We start from the raw sequence: 17785 nt of genomic DNA, 5'->3' as shown, positions 1-17785 counted from the left end.
CAAAAGCCTTGCTGAAGTCAAGGTAGACAACATCCACTGCTCTCCCCTCATCTACCCAGCCAGTCATTCCATCATAGAAGGCTATCAGATTGATTAAGCATGATTTCCCCTTGGTGAAGCCATGCTGACTACTCCTGATCACCTTCTTGTCCTCCACATGCTTGGAGATGGCCTCCAGGATATATCAAAATCTAAAAGAAATTGCACCCTACAAAAAAAGAAAAAATATGGGTTACGGCAAGCAAAACATTTATGTAACTCCTCCCTGGAGTCTTTAGCTTGGCTTAAATGTAGGATGAAAAAAAATTGTATTAAAAAAAGTACTTATAAATGTATTTTTAGATTTTTAAATGCATTATTCTGACTTTCTAGAAACCTTTTCCTCATTTTTTTAAAACAAAAGTTGATGAAAAAGGATGTTTTCCAACAGACAATGAGTATTGATAAATCGAGATTTTTCTGACAAAAAGGCAATTTTGGGAGAAATTCCTGCTTAATTTGAAGTCATCTTTGACCTCTAAAAGACTGAAAAAGTCTAATATATGGCTCTTTTACTGTACAGGTCCCAAACCACCTTGCTGCTGGAGTCAGTATTATTGTCTTCATTTCCCATAGTGGAAGACCAAGGCACTTGCCTCAGGACAAGTAGCAAACCAGTCACAGAGCTGAAATGAGAACTGTAGTCTGCTGAGTCCCTGGGTTGGTGCTCTGACTTCTTTGCTATGGGACAAAAAAATGGGCCTCCAAGTTGATAGTTTAGTTCTAGCACTGAGATAGAATAGATATATCTGATTTTGGAAGAGACTGTGGTAGTAAAATCGTGTCCTGAGGAGTGGCAGCAAAGACCCACAATTCTCCTGAGAAAATTTCTGTGAGATATTTTGCTGAGTGGTTTAGGTGGGGATCCAAGGAGGTGGGACTGGGCAGTTCCCTCCTCACTTCCCCTTAACAAAGAAAATTTATTTAAATTTATAATGAACACAAAACTGAGAAAATGCTACCTAAAGTTTAACCAGGGAGCAAATGGAAAGTTTAGATAAAAGTCTTTCTAGGAAAAATAATGAGCAGAATTACAGCAGAAACAGTTGCTATATGGATAAGGCAAAATATTTGACAAGGAAAACATCTCTGAGAAGAATGCACAAGGGGAGAGCTATTATAGCCTCTGAGGCCTTTTCCCTCAGATTTCTTATTTTACAACATTTCTAAAATACAACACCCACGACTGTTTTACTTCATCTATCAAAGCATAAAATTGCCAGTCCTTTGACCTAACTTAAATCAAGGAAGTAGCAATGTTAGGTTTAATTAAAAACAGCAACTATTTGTACAGCTGTCCCTGGTTTCACAGCACAGAAATAGGTTTAGCATCAAATCTTACAGTTTTAAATCCTCTGGGAACCGTATACAAAAACATATAGGATCCTTCTGGCTGCCTGGCCAAAGCCAGAAATGCCTTTTTTTGGAGTTATTTCAGGTGGGGCTCATTCTGCCTTCCCGTTTCCAACCCACTGTTTTCCTACTTGAGCCTTTTTTTTTTTCCATGCTCCAAATGCCATACTGTCAGACTGACAGGTCTGGATGCATTTGATGCATTTTAGGGTCATTAATAATAATAGTAAGAAAACTAAGGATACGCTGGGAAGTTGTAACTTTGGGAAGTTTTAGTTTATCAACAACCGTAGCTTGTTGGCGGAAACCTCTGCTCGGGTCCAGCAGGATTTCTCCAGCGACCTTTGGGGTTCGGAGGCGCGGGACGAAGGAGCACGGCCCCGACTGGTGCTGAAGCTCAGGGGTGGTTTGGAGTGAACGGTTTTGCTCCGGGGCCCTTGCTTCCCTGCTTAAATTACTCCTCGAAGCACGCCATAAAACCCTTCAGCACCGGCCTCCACAGCGCTGCCATCAGACGGCCGCTGCCGCCCCCGTGGGCAGCCCCGTCCTCGCGGGGGCCGCGGGAGGATTTACACCGCTCTGTGCAAAAAGCGCGCCGCCGGACCGAGGAGCGCGCGGAGGGGGGATCGCTCCCCGAACGGCGCCCCGGGGAGCCGGGAGCGGCGGGGTGGGGTGGGGTGGGAATGAGCTGGGGCGGGCGGCCACCCACTTCGGGACGGGAGATCCGGGGCGCGCGGGAGGGAAGAGGCCACGCGGGGTTTAAAAGGCCGCGGCGAGGCCCGGCAGTGGGAGCGGAGGCGGCGGTGGGGCCATGGCAGGCCCAGCGGCTTTGCTGGCCTCCATCAGCCACCAGCTGCGGGGTCTCCAGACCCTGCGGCTCCTCCTGGGCGCGGGGCCCTGGCGGGATGAGGCCACGGCCTGCGGGCCGCCCCGCCGCCCCCGCCCCACTGCCCAGACCCAAACGGCCGGCGCCGGCGGGTCTCGGCACGGCGCGGGAGATGCGCATGGGCTGGGCCGGACGTGGGGGCCGGAGGCAGAGGGAAAAGCCTCGGGGGAAAGCCCTGGGGGAGAAGCAGCAAGCGGAGAGCAAGCCCTTCCCAGCCCCGGGGCGGCCATGCCGGAGCCGGCGGTGCAGCCTGGCGCAGCGAGGCCGGGGACGCTGCGGGAGGCCGCTCTGCGCAGCAAGCTGGCCCGCGTGGCGGGAGCAGCCACCCGGCTCGTGGAGGCAGAGCAAACCCTCCTGCTCCCGCTGCTACAGGAGCATCCTTTCCCCGTCCACCTGAAAGTAAGTAGGACAGAGACGGAAGGGCTCCGGTCTTGGGCTTGCTGCAGAAACTGCATGTGCTGGGTCTTGCCACGTGGCCTGGAAGAGCTTCACTTGTGTTAATTTTCAGTTAAGTAGTTTAGTTAAGTAATTGCACACAGTCTGCAAAATACCAACAGTAGCGGCATCACAAGGGTTCAGGAGATAAAAGTGCTTTTGGCAGAATGAAGGTTTACTCACATGCCGAGTAGCCTGGAAAGATTATTTAGAGCTTTTTCAGCTTTAGTTTTATATGTCTAAATTTCTTTAAATTTATATATATAAAGTCTTAAACTGCTATTCTGCAACTCTAAAAGAGCCAAAGACAACACGAAATGCAGAGATGACCAGTAACTCATGACACTTGAATGACCAACAGAGCCCACGGCTGTTCTGTAACGATACACTATAATATTCACTGTGTGAGAGCCAAAGGAATCTTCCATTTTCTGATAAAAATAATGACTATGTGTATTACCCCAGGAAGAACTCTTGTTGCCCCTTTTGCAGACAAGGACAAGTCTATGCACAGACTTGCAACTCATGAGCTTCATCATTGGTTAAGGAGTCCAACATCTCTCATGCCAAGTTAGATTACCTTAGCATTGACCAAAAGCTGTTATCTTAGGATGAGTCTGGGGGTGTACCACGTAGAACAAGACAGCAATCCTTATCCAATCTTTAGTAGCAAAGGTGTATGTATGTCACAGAAACACCGTTACTAGTTGTCACCAATTATCGCGCCAGCTGAGCTAAAACTAGAAGCTATCCTTTTACCTGTAGCCTGACCTTTCCAGCACAGACCAGTACCATGTGGGATGTTTGGAAAGACTGGAGCAGCAAAGCTGTAGCCCCCTATGGTCTCATCAGTCTGACAAATACTTGGGAACAAAATTTTGATTTGACTTCAGGTTTCTCAGTGTCTGAGTGATGAATCTGAGATATTGCAAGGTCATCATTTTGAGAATGCTAGATCAATATATTGAGTCCAGCTAGGTTTCTGATTGCTCACAATTTGTGAAGAAACAAATCCAGGTTATTTCAAGTCAAGATAAAACTCTCTCACAAACTCAGTCACCAAAAATCAGAAGCGACCTTTGAAAATTTGGGTCTGGATTTAGTCTCCAGGAATGGCAGTCAAAGACTTTACTAGGAATAAATTCACCTAGAGATGGAAGGGGCAATGTTGGACGCTGTGCATGACATGAAAATAACATATTAAAAGTCAGCTAAAATTGTTAGACATTACTCTTGAAAAATGAGAGTGCTGTGATGGGTTGAACCTCTGTAAAACCAATTTTCCAGTAAGACTTCTTCATTGCTCGTAATTTAAAAAAAACAAGACTAATGGCATTTGTTTTTTGTACAAACAAATGCTAGCTCGACAAAATGCAACCAGGTTTTATTTTTTTCCTCCTCTTTCCCAGAACTGCTTTAATATCTGTGTGTGTGAAAGTATGTGTTTAGATGCCATTGGGAATACAGTTTACTTTGGATACTGATTTTCATATTCCACATGAAGCAAAGTTAGATCCTTTTTCACTGGAAACCCATTATCATGACCAGTGGAGCTCTGGGACTTTTAAGCCTTCACTTTTACAGCGAGGTTACATAAATTTTGCACTAGGTTTCTGCAGAATCTGCATCACTGATCACCAGCCCCTTTAGCTGTGAGTAATTTCACTGCTGCAGATATGATTTTTAAGTAATTTTGATTCCAGGAGTTCCCTTTATATTATACCCCATTGGGAAATTCAGATGAACAAGCCTTTAAAAATAAGCACTAAGCCAATGACTTTGGCCAAAACCGCTCCAAAATGGCAGCCCTTGGTAGCATGTCCCTCTAGTCACTGGTTTTGAAGAAAAGCTCTATCTGGTTTTATGTCTCAGAGATACTCACAGATGCTGGTAGTCAGTATTTGACACTTATTCTGATTTCTTGCTACAGTGCAGTCTCTTTTAACTCCGTCTTGACAATCCTGGCTTTCCTGTTTCTGATTTGTTTAGGGGTTGTTCTTTGTTTTCTTTTTATTGGTTTATAGGCTGAACTGGTTCGAAAAGTCACTCTATAAAATGGCCCAAAATAGACATATTCAGGCTTGAAGAAAAATAGATTCAAGGAACTGGAAGGGCAAAACATGTAGTCCAGTCCCTGTAGATACTGGAAACTATTTTTTGCTAAGTCCCAGTGCACATTAGACGATGATGGTCTACAACAACTAAAAGGAGGGTGTTAGTTTCTGATGAAAAGTGACACCCTTGCAAGAACTTGGAGAGAATCCTTTTAAAATGATAGCAAGAGTGCCATTGATTTTGCAGACAGTAGAACTCCTTAGCCAAAGGGTCCATGAGAAGATGGAGAAAAACGAGGGGCCTCTCTTTCTCCCCCCGGCCTGAGACCCAGACGACCACATCGCCCCACTGGCTAACCAGCTGTTTACTGGCATCGTCACCCACAAGCAAACTCCTAACGCCTTCTGACTCCACAAAGACACCCTGTAATAACGTCCACATTTCTCTCTCCCATAATTATGCGCTGCCAAGGCGAACAGAACGGCCTTTTTTAACAGAGAGAGATTCTGTATTTTAAGCAGCAGTTTGAGTGCATTTGAAAAGGAAAAATAAAAGGTATAAAAGCTTCCCAAAACAGCAGTGTGTGGCTTGCCCTGGCTGTGCTCAGGTGCAGCTATGCATCACTCCCGCTTTTTGATAACATCCTGTCTCCTTCACTGGAGTTACTGAGGGGTCGCTGGAATGGTACTAAATCAGAAATGTGTAGCAGATTGGAGTGGGCCAACCTTGATGGCAGCCAGCAGGGAATGGAATATAAATCATGCTAAGAAGTTAAAATAGCCATCCCATTTGCAAAAAAGTCATGGTATTTTCTTTAAAGGGGAAAAGAAAATAGTGGCCGTAAAAGGTGCCAGATTGGCAGGGCTGGATAATAAAAAAACTTCTGACTGTGCAAGTTTCTCCTGTCCCTGGGCTATAGTGCCCCTGCTCTGTTTGGCATGGGGAAAGGAGAAGGTCAGGGTGGCAGGCTCTGAGCTCCTAACGGAAAGGGTCAGCCTCAGCAGGCCTGTACATCTGCCTGTAGTCTCCTTGCCCTAGACCTCACTTTGGGGTAACAGTGCAGCTCCTGTGAAATCAGCCCAGGGGCACTTAGTTTGTATCAAGAGTGAGTCACAGAATCACAGAATCACAGAATCACAGAATCGCTGAGGTTGGAAGGGACCTCTGGAGATCATCTAGTCCAACCCCCCTGCTCAAGCAGGGTCACCTAGAGCACATTGCACAGGATTGCATCCAGGCGGCTTTTGAATATCTCCAGAGAAGGAGACTCCACMACCTCTCGGGGCAACCTGTTCCAGTGCTCTGTCACCCTCACAGTGAAAAAGTTTTTCCTCATGTTCAGATGGAACTGTCTGTGTTTCAGTTTGTGCCCGTTGCCTCGCGTCCTGTCGCTGGGCACCACTGAAAAGAGTCTGGCCCCATCCTCTCGACACCCTCCCTTCACATACTTGTACACACTGATAAGATCTCCTCTCAGCCTTCTCTTCTCCAGGCTAAACAGGCCCAGCTCTCTCAGCCTTTCCTCATAAGAGAGATGCTCCAGTCCCCTAATCATCTTTGTGGCCCTTCGCTGGACTTGCTCCAGTAGTGCCACATCCCTCTTGTACTGGGGAGCCCAGAACTGGACGCAGTACTCCAGATGTGGCCTCACCAGGGCTGAGGAGAGGGGGAGAATCACTTCCCTCGACCTGCTGGCAACACTCTTTCTGATGCACCCCAGGATACCATTGGCCTTCTTGGCCACAAGGGCACATTGCTGCCTCATGCTTAACTTGGTGTCCACCAGCACTCCCAGGTCCTTCTCMGCAGAGCTGCTTTCCAGCAGSTCAACCYCCAACCTGTACTGGTGACTGGGGTTATTCCTCCCCAGGTGCAGGACCCTGCACTTGCCYTTGTTGAACTTCATGAGGTTCCTCTCCGCCCACCTCTCCAGCCTGTCCAGGTCTCTCTGAATGGCAGCACAGCCCTCTGGGGTATCAACCACTCCTCCCAGTTTTGTATCATTAGCAAACTTGCTGAGGGTGCACTCTGTTCCTTCATCCAGGTCATTGATGAACAAGCTGCACAAGACTGGAGCCAGTACTGACCCCTGGGGGACACCGCTAGCTACAGGCCTCCAACTAGACTCTGTGCCGCTGATCACAACTCTCTGAGCTCTGCCATTCAGCCAGTTCTCAATCCACCTCACTGTCCACTCATCTAACCCACACTTCCTGAGCTTGTCTATGAGGATGCTATGGGAGACAGTGTCAAAAGCCTTGCTGAAGTCTAGGTAGACAACATCCACTGCTCTCCCCTCATCTACCCAGCCAGTCATTCCATCATAGAAGGCTATCAGATTGGTTAGGCATGATTTCCCCTTGGTGAAGCCATGCTGACTACTCCTGATCACCTTCTTTTCCTCCACATGCGTGGAGATGGCTTCCAGGATGAGCTGCTCCATCACCTTTCCAGGGATGGAGGTGAGGCTGACTGGCCTGTAGTTCCCTGGGTCCTCCTTCTTGCCCTTTTTGAAGACTGGGGTGACATTGGCTTTCTTCCAGTCCTCGGGCACCTCTCCTGTTCTCCATGACCTTTCAAAGATGATGGAGAGTGGCTTAGCAATAACATCCGCCAGCTCCCTCAGCACTCGTGGGTGCATCCCATCAGGGCCCATGGATTTGTGGGTGTCAAGTTTGCTTAAATGATCTCTAACCCACTCCTCCTCCACCAAGGGAAAGTCTTCCTCTCTCCAGACTTTCTCTCTTGCCTCCAGCGTCTGGGGTTCCTGAGGGCTGGCCTGASCAGTAAAGACTGAAGCAAAGAAGGCATTCAGTAACTCTGCCTTCTCTGCATCCTTCGTCACTTCACTGGGACCCCACTAGTGGCACCAAGGCGACCATGTCGGGCTTTCCACAGGCAGGCAGAGGCAGGGGCACAGTGTATTCCCTCTGCTGAAACTGCCTGCAGTGGTGCTAGCTGGAGGTTTTGTTTTCCTGCTCTTTTGAGACCTGTCCCTGGGGAACAAAGCTGAAGGCTCAAGTTCACGCAAGCCAAACAACAGCCAAGGAACCGGCACCTCAACGCTGGGCATCGCTAACTTAGGCTGCATGCAAACTGGAGACCTGGAGAGGTCCTTCTCCACAGCAGATCCTGAAGCAGACAGCAAGGGCTGCTTCAGCCAGACATCTCTGCCAGCTGCTCAGCACAGCATAAGCACAAAGCTCTGCGCCCATGGGATTTGCATATTTTAGGGGAGGAATATGGAACCAGTGGTTTGCTAGATGACATTTCTAGTGGTACTTAATAAGCTTGTTTTCTGGTTGCTGATTTCCTGGCACAAATCAGAGATCAGTTCGCACTACCAAAATTCTTCCCTACGCAAGAGATCTGAAGACTGATTCATAAATAATGGCATAGAGGGTGATGGAAACGAGATAAATTGCTTTCATTAAAATTCGCATAAAACAGCAGCAGAATCCTTGCTTGCCACCATGGATTAAACAAATGTGCTAGCATGCATGTTCTTCATTTTGCAGCCATTGATATTATGAAGTTATTCCTGGACCTAATAGCTTTGAATGTTCATTTTTTAAAGTAATTAATATGAAGAGTGATCCTGGAAAAAATTGTGTCACCCTCCATAAAGTTATTTGCAAGCTGTAGGCATTAATACTCGTTTGTATGGATATTTTTAAAATACTGACAAATGGACAATTTGAAGTTCTTCAAGTGAGGAATTGCCTCCAAGATCTTTATGGAAGCATGGAGGAAATATGCTTAGGCGGTTCCATTTTAATAATATTCTAGTGCTGCACTCTGCATGCATCCGCACCTGCTGTGTTAGAAAGAGGCTTTATGACAGAAAACCGCAGAATGAACTACGGTAGAGGTTTGGGGTTTTTTTTTTCCACAGAAATAGTGACTTTACAAAGAATTATTAATAATTCCACCATTCTTGGAGATGCAACTCTTATGAGAAGTCTTCCAAACACAACCATTTCAGAAGCCAGGGGATGAGAGATGGATACAGACTTGAGATGGGGCTCGTCTGACCTGTGGAGGCTTTCTGGCATTAGCTAGGTCCAAGCTACTTAAGTCAGGCTCCCTTTAGAGTAATCAGAGAGAAGTAGGCAGTTCCAGATTCAGTTCTTCCTAAAACAGGTATCTAAGATGGGTCAGACAAACTGCCCATATTGCTCCCTACTGACCACATGGAAAGACTCAAGGAGGAAGCTAAGGCTTAGACTACCATTTGCCCAAGTGATGCCACAGGAATCTCTTTCTAAATCACCATTTTATTCCTCCAGAAGAAGTTCAGTCATCCTGAGAAATTCTTGTGGAAAAATATATTAAATATATATAAAAATATAATATATATATATAAATTAATATTAACTTGAATATATAAATTAATATATTTATATTTATAATATAAAATAGGTCGGGGAGGTGCTGAGTTACCAGGAATGGACATTGGGAACTTTGGCACTCCAGCCATGACTCCCAAATTTTGGCCCATTGGCTGCAGGAAGCATCAGCCTCTCCGCCAAGGCACCACCACTGCCACTCTGCCTTCAGTGGAAATTTTGTCTACCAGGGCACAGGGAGATTAAGAAAAAATGTTGAGGGTTGGCAGTGGGCCAGGGTCCAAAATTTGAGCGTGCTAAAGAAAAAGGCAGCTGTCTGTAAGAGCCAGCTGTAGGAATCTGTTTGATGGGTCAAGTTGGCATTTCAGAGTAAAATAAAAGATGGAAGAAAGCGGTTTGTATCTTCTCTGAGGGAGTCTTTATGAAAGTGCCCTCTTCATAAACTCAAAGCAAGTTGGTGGATAATATCAATTTTATGTTAAGGTTCAAAAATAAAGGCTGAGCCATCAGAAACATCCTGAAACTTCAGCCTACCACTGAGTGACAACTGCATGAAACAGACCCAGAGCAGTGGAAAAATTTAAGCCATAAATTAGAGAGCCTTGAAACTAGTAGGCCATGCCGTTTTTATTCTGGGGGAGGTTCTTTATTAACTCATCTGTCTAATCATATGGATCTTGACAAATGAAAGCTGCAGGGAGGATATGCTCCTGTCCTGCAATTGAAAATACTTAAAATCAAATCACTGCAGATATTCCTGTTAGCTACTCTTAAATGGCAAAATACCACATGAACTGTGGCTCTCTATCAGCTCAGCTCACAAGGGTCCTATTTCCTGAAGTTAAAACGGAAAGAATTTTTAGTCTGAAACTTTTTCTTTTGCTTCAGTAAGTTACTGCCCAGTTTTACTGAAAGAAGAGAGATAAGTCAAGCTTTTATTCTCTGTTGTGTATCCTAAAGCTCCCATGTGCGGGACACCTGCGAAAGCTAGCAAAGCTAGCTTGTTTACTTAGTGCAATTTATTTGACCTTTTAATATATTTGAGTAAGGATTTTATACCTAAGGCAACTTTACAGAAGAGATTTGAAAGATGACCTTCAAAGGAAACATCAAAATCTTTCTGAAAAAGGAAACTTTGGAAATATATGTGAAAAAAAGCTGCTTTTCAGCTAGCGTCCTGACTCAGGACTCCCTGGCTTTTCAGTGCCAGGGCATACCAGAGTGATGAGTTTGCCTTGCTCACAGCAGACCCACAACTGCTATCATACAATACCTAAGGGCCCAAGAACGGTGTTGGATGGTTAGTTTAGTTATTTCCATGCTGAATGCCTTCTATTTGCTGGCTGAGGCAGCCAGCCACAAGATTCAATGTTAACCCACATTCTAATGCTTCAATTGCAAATCCTTTTTGCTGTTACTGCTATGGAGCTCAGATTGTCTAGGTGAAATGGAGCTTTTAAAACTGGTTTCTTTGTTTGTTTTAATAACAAGGATAAAACCCCTAAGAAGTCTGAACTTGCCTTCTTTCAAGAATAATATCAGAGCTCAATTTCCTCTCAGCCAAAAGCACAGGCTGCTACTAAAAGAGTAAACACATCACCTGAAGGAGGTAACATGACAAAATCTCATGTGTGCCACACGCTATGGGATAGGGCTCCCTCATTCCCTGCAGTTTGTCCAGAAGCACTCATTGCACAAGGGAGTTTGCGAAGACACAAGTTGTCACTGAGATGACACTTGCACATTAATTTTAGGCTGGCAGAGGCTGATCCTGCTGCCAGAACAAGATGTCTTATCTTCTTCACCTCCAGATGTTCATTCCTACCACTGAGACGCTCCTTTCTTTGTGCTGACACAGCCCTTTTGTAGAGCGAACCAGGCTGGGGGACCCTCGTGAGTTAATACTCTGCTCCTACTGTCTGCTCCTACCCCTGTTTTAGGCAGGGGTAGGAGCAGATGGGGTAGAGAGAGACGTTTTTCTTTTAGTAGATGTGTCAGCCTGCACCACCTTACAGGGCTCATGAAACTATGCTGGCCCAGCTCAATGGCAGGCAGAAGGCTGCCCCTGCTGTAGGCAAGGTCCTACAGCCAGCAGTGTTGGAGGGTTCTTTGGGGTGAACGTGCTCCACTTTTAGCTTTTTTTCAAATGCAGCAGGCAGGAGTTTCCGCGAATTGCAAAGTGTGACATCGGTTGGAATGGGTTATATGAATACATTTGCCTCACTCAGTGCATTTCTCTAGCACACACAGGCATCAGAATAGCACTTCTCACATGCTGCAGGCTATGCCACATCCAAGGGACCGGGAAGTCTTCATGCTTCATCATCTTGTGTAACTGTCAGAGCTATTGAGGTCACCTGCCTCACTGGTGATTTCAGTCACCTCACAGATGAGGGACCCCACACAGAAGTGATGCTTCAGCAAGGGTCACAGTCACAGACGAAGTCACCTTGGAAGCCACTGGGAGCTCTTCTGGGACATCTGCAATATAACATTTGCCTGGGGTCCCACCCTTGCACATTAGGGTTGTGGCCATTAAATTGCTGAGGACAGCCGCAAAAGCTCTGTCTGGTAGAAACAGGATTAAAAAAATTAATTGCTGATGTCTGGGGAAGGCAGGTGACCCTTAAAAGTGAGCAGGTGAAACTGCCACCCAAGAATTCCTGCCAAGACAGTTTGCAGCAGTATTTAATAGTTACACCACATGTATCTCAAAACTGAACTTGTTTCATGCTAAATCAGAGATGAACTTTCAGGACTAGGAAGTTTCTGCCTAGAAAACTGTGCTTAGAAAACTTGGGAAACATTATTTTTCACTCACTTCTTTTTGCTTTTGCTTTTAGAATAGCATTGAGTTTAGAAACATCTGTAGTTGTATGGCTTTACAAAAAGAGGGACAGCAATTTGACAGAGACTTACATGAAGCCCACCAGTGTTTGAAGACCATCATTGAGAAACTCATTTGTTCACTGGCAGTTTTTCCCTCAGACTCTTATAGTCCAGTCCGATCCACTCTGAGACAAATCCTACAAAATCTCCTGGCAATTTAAAACTGAAGGATGTTTGGCCAAGGCACTAGGAAGCCATATGAGCTGTAATGGTCCTATAAAAATAACAAATAACTTGAAAGGTGAATCCTGAAGATCTCACTGTAGCCAGAGTCCTGCTGACTTTACATCAGTGAAGACTTCCTAATGGAGATGACATTCCTGCAAAGTACAGAATAGCCTTCTCATATCTTACTCATATCAAAGTCATATTAATGGGAGCTGGGAATGGGAAAGTTGCTCTGGAGGAACAGGAATGCATTCTTAAATAATAAGGTCTTAAAATGAAAACAGAAAGGAGGAGACTGAGAAGACAACCATCAGAAATCTGTCTATTTTCATCACAGCTTGGGAAAATGTGTTTTCAACTAATTCTTTATGGAGTGGACACTTGAGAGAGGCAGAAAAAATATAGCACTTAAGTACAGGCCCTTTCATGAGAAGACACACAAGGTATACAGCCTGATTACAGCACAAATAAAGATAGTCTTCTAAATCTGCACCACATTTTACGATAGTAAACCAACAAATCAATGGAAAGGTGAAGGTACAGGATCTTCTGTTCAGAAAAGAAAAAAAGAAATATGTGGGACCAGTGGGATCAATTGCTTTAAAGCAATAAAACGTCTTGGTAGATGATCCAGTGGAGGGGAATGGAAAGCAAAGCAAAAAGGGCATTAACACTGTGAAGCAAAGGTATTTATAAACTGAGGTGAAACATTTGTGAAGATTGCTTTGCAGAGCTTTCTCAGCCCCTGTGACTGTGTAGCAGACAGCATAAAATCCTGCTCTCCTACTGCCAAATCAGGAGAGTTTATGAAGTCACTCACTTCTGTCAAACAGCTGCAGCTGTAATGCTGAAAAGAGGCATTCCCTCCCTCTTTTTTGCAATAAGATTTAATGTCTGTGTGATTGCTGAGCAGGAATAACGCTTATTAAATTTTTTTTTTTTCAAAAGGATAAATTAAGCTCCTTTTAACTGTGATTTGGGTAGTAGGTAAGGGAATTTTGTAACTATGAGATAGAAAAGTATCTCTTTCCACTGGCTGGAGGAGTGAATTTCCACATGTGATTTTTTTTCTTTTTTTTTTTTAATGTGTGATCATGAACATCATCAGCTGAATACTTTCCGAGTGTGGTTCCATACTCTGATTGATTTGCCATATTTTATGTTCACACTTTAAATGTTACACTGGTGTCATTCTCACAGCTGTAATTAAGGCTACCTCAAAACCTCAAAAAAAAAATTAACTGGTTCTTACTGTGATTGCAGACAACTGCCCTAGGTTGAAATTTTGCCTGGGATGTTTCAGGTTAGAATTCATTCAGAAATGGGAAGAAAATCCATGAAGATTTGGCCAAAACCAGATATCTCTTTTTTGTTGTTGTTTTAAGGGTGACTCCATCCCTAAATGGCGGTGGGGAAAAGGGCTCCACTGGTAGCAGAATACAGCGGTGTTTGCCAAAATGTTGTGATCTCCAGGCCAACACTGAGCTGAAAGGCAGACAGCAAACAAACAAAGGATCTCTCCAGGCTGGATTCGCAAAAAGGTGTTATGTGCATCCCTCTGTAGGTATTTATGAGTATATATCTACTGCCATTGGCACCTTCATAGCAAAGGGACAGAGACCTGAAGAAGTTCTGTGAAATATGTCTTCAGGTGATTTTTTTTAATGCTGTCCCCTTGAAGGAAAGACGTAGGCAGCAGAGTGGCCAGGGGATGAAACCTGGGTGAAGGCAGTCGGGGTGGGGGCGCTGGATGAGGCTGCAGCCCTGACATCGCCCCGCTTTGCGCTCCACAAAGTGATGCCATTGTGCCCCTTCCTTGGTGTGCCAGTCACCTGCTGGAGCCCAGATGACGCTGTCTGCCTCTCCTCCAACGCTGGCTGTGAGGGCAACGTTTCTTTATTCTCCACCATTTAGGCAGTTCATTTGCTGGCTTTCCACAGTTGTTTCTGCCAGTCCCACTCAATCCACTTTCACATACAAGGACAATATTACAGGGTTCGTGTTACAGTTACTTCAGCAGGACACTAGCCCTGAACACAAATGTTTTCATCTCTGATTTCATTAAAAAGTAATTTAAAAGTAAAGCTTCCCCAAGGACTCTACACCCCTCACTTTCATCCCATTCAGTGYACTGAAATCCTGTTCTCAAAAAAATAATAGCAAAATTCCTATTGTCTTCACTAGGGACAGAATTTGATCTGTGCTCTCAAGGTCAAATCTCACATCGGTGTTGCTAACAGGCTTGGCATCAAGAAGGCTCTGAAAAAGAACAACTACCAACAACAAGATTTCAACTCCCTTTGCCCAGTCACATGCATGTTTACACAAAATTAATGACCAAGTACAGAGGAACAAAAGCATTTGGCAGGTAGTTTTCTCTTCAAGCTTCTAAGAAACTATCAAGTGCTACAGATTAAAAGTACAYTACATCCAAAAAAATACTCCAGCCACAGTTCCATCAAATTAGAAAGGTTCCCTGCTGGATGGCTCTAGGCCTGTAGAGATCCCTAGCAGGTAAAAAACGCAAGATCCAGGGACTTAGAGGAAATTTAGACCTTCTGAACATGACCCTTCCTGTCTTTTTACAAGAATTACTGTTTATATTGAAAATTTCCAGAACTCTTTCTTTCCCAAACATTCCCACTTAAAATGAATATTTTGAGTCAAGGTCATTTAAAAAGAAAACATTGTTAAATTCGATGAAATTCTGGCTAGAAATTTAAGAATCCCTTGGGAAACTTCATCCTACATTTGACTATATAGCACAGGTTTCTAATTCTTTTTCTTGCCTTCAAGATGACTGTGCAACTGAATCAGAGGGCAATGGTTTCTCAGGCCCTGAATCTACAAACAGTTTGGGTATGGTTTCATGACTCAACATGTCAAATTACTGTGGTTTAATAAGTTACCACCCAACAGCTGAGCTGTGGCAACTGCCTGCGTGCATACAATTAGCTCATCCTAATTGCAAAATGTGCAGCTCACCCACTTCCAGGAGATCAGTGCACTTGCACATTGATATCAAGTTATCCATTAGCATGTTTGAGGCTCAAAGTCTTGTTTAATCATACCTTAATTGAGATGAAGTTAGTGAAAGATGTTACCATCCAACATGCCCCTGCAGTGGAGACCTGCAGCTCGCCTCATGTTGTGGCCCCTGTGTGCTGATGGACCTTCGCCACGGCAAACAGCCCTCAAGCAGGGGTGCAGGCTGTATTGTGTGGTGCATCACGTTTGCTACCCAGTAGAGGAAATTCAGAGAGACTGACTCAAAATGCCCCTTCCTGCCTCCGACACGGGAAGGAAGGGCTGCCTGACATGCAAGGGAACAGGCCACCCAGAAAGAGTTGCCCTTGCTCAGCGGTGGTTGTGTCACCAGCTTGCACATCACACACACTGCTGTCACAGAGGCAGCCCCCCAAGCTGACTTTTTCATGCTAAAATAGTCCACTTTGGGTTCTGATGGTGAACAAACATTGTTTACACTTCTGTGGTTTCATATGCCCGTCCTGGCATTTTGCTCCAGAGCAGCAGTGTCTCCAAGCCCTCCATATGCATCTTTTCTGTTAAGCTCTCCAAATAGCATCACCCAATTTAGCAGTACTGCTGTGCCTAAGAGCCACAAAAATCAGCCTGTTTGGCTGGGTTATGGACTTAGATCTGTTGTCACCAGGGCTTCTGATGAAACAGCTTCCTCCTCTTTAACAGTGCTGCTGGGCTCTGACGACTCAAATCCTGACTCAGGTGAGTAGCCCTTGCTTGAACATGTGCCCTGTTGCTTCCATTGGGTCTCCCCACAATAATGTCTAAAGGACAAGGATGTTCCCCACCAGTATACCAGATTCAAAGTACAAGATACACTGGCCACATCAGGAAGTTAGTGTATAAGAGTCTGAACCAGCAAAGAAACCGTGATCGTGAATGTATCAGCAATTCTATCTGATAAATGTATTTTCCTATTATGCTCAGCAGGTGAGGTTCAGGTTAACAAATGTGGCAAAGTACTCTAGGAAAATAGAAAATGTATATAGTATGGCAATTAAAAAAACCTTTTACTATATACCGCCTTTTATACATATGTAGAACTACTTGAATTTTATTTCCAAAATATAAATATTGATGAAAATTCAAGACTGAAAAATTCAATTAGAAAAAATGTTAATGATTTTTCACTAATTTTTTTTTCCTAAATGAACTTTACACCAACTGCCCTGCATTTTATTTTAGCTGTTTGAAATTGTTTGAGATTTAAAATTGAAAAGAAAACTGGAACATTTTTCCAGAAGGTGTTATTTTAGGGTTTGGCCAGTCCTATCATCTAGGTAACTTTTTAATTTCCCTGTAATAAATTACTCCTGTTATTCACCTTAGAGCAGCACACCTGCACTCAGGAATCTGTATTTCTGAGACTTCTTTAGCATTCCAAGTTGCTGAGCAGCTTCAAACTGCTCTAACTTCATGGCTGTTTGTTTGCCAAACATTAAAGCGTGTTTCCTTCACAGCCAGCTCCAAATACTTGGTCCTAGATCAATGCCAGGCTCTATGTGCAATATCTGTTGGACCATCACAGCTATAAATTGAGTATTTTTAACACGTTTAAGCTGAGTATCCCATTTCTAAGAAATGTCTAGCAGCCACATCACTGTTAACCTAGTCAGACAATTCAGTGGTTGCTAAATTTGTGTTTAGTTAGGTCTAAATTTGCATGAGCTGCGCATATGGAAAGCAGCACTTCCAAAGCAGTGCTAGGAAAACTCTATAATCCACCCCACCGCAGTATGTTGTCTTTTCCCTCTCAGCTTTGTTTGTGTCCATTACAGAAGAAGGACAGTGTGCAAAGAACACTGTTACAGTAGTAAGATCAAGCAAGCTGTGGAAATCAGAGTTATGCTTCCTACCCATCCTTCCGTTTTGTCCCTTTTGCACAGGCGTAACAGGAGTGTTTTTAATCCCAGGATCACCAACTGCTTATCTCGCAGCCCCTGCTCCGTTTCGGTGCGCTGAGCGAGCAGCGACATGGGGCTGAGTTCAGCACGTGGCTTCGCGCTTGCTGCGTGCTGCTATGCATCAGCGCCACGCGAGGAGCAGGCGGGAGGCACTGCTGTGCAGCAGAGGAGGGACGAGGCATGCAGAGAAGGCCTGGCCGGCGGCCGCCTCATCTGTCAGAGCACTTGGTGTCCGTCATCACACCTCGGGCGCTCCCGGCTGAGCCCACGGCACCGGCTTCTGCGCTGCACGGCGCTGCTGCAGCCCAGGCCCAGGCTGATGCCACCGGCACACCAGGCACAGCCAGGGGCCTGGACTCAGCCACCCCGCGGGAACAGACGATGTGCCAGCTCGCTCACGGGATTTTAAATGAATTAAATGAACTGAAAACGAGCACAGCACACAGTGCTAGAGGACTTAAAAGTGTTTCGGAAGCTGCACGTGCAGCAGGCTAGTTCGAAGGAATATTAATCTGGCGTTTGCTAAATTCTCATTTTGCACCCCGCGCACGGTAACCGCACTGCGCGCAGCTTTCCGCCTTTAAAATAACCAGCACAACCCAGGCCGCTCCTGCGCGGCCCCCGGCGCTTCCCGCCGCCGCCCAGTGGGTGTCGCTGTCGAGTCG

At 45.1% G+C, this 17785-nt stretch overlaps 1 protein-coding gene across 1 annotated transcript; it reads left to right on the top strand.

Moving 5' to 3' along the window:
* The first annotated feature begins 2203 nt into the window (after positions 1-2203).
* Positions 2204-12167, top strand: DLEU7 (deleted in lymphocytic leukemia, 7). The gene is made up of 2 exons (XM_026075360.1): positions 2204-2677; positions 11961-12167. The coding sequence occupies exons 1-2, from the start codon at positions 2204-2206 to the stop codon at positions 12165-12167; spliced, it is 681 nt and encodes a 226-aa protein (XP_025931145.1).
* Positions 12168-17785: the final 5618 nt, after the last annotated feature.

The sequence above is a fragment of the Apteryx rowi genome, unplaced genomic scaffold (assembly GCF_003343035.1).
Source record: "Apteryx rowi isolate R43461 unplaced genomic scaffold, aptRow1 scaffold_402, whole genome shotgun sequence".
NCBI classification, from domain to species: Eukaryota; Metazoa; Chordata; class Aves; order Apterygiformes; family Apterygidae; genus Apteryx; species Apteryx rowi.
The sequence above is the reverse complement of the archived record's forward strand: the minus strand, read 5'-3'. Positions and strand labels throughout refer to the sequence as shown.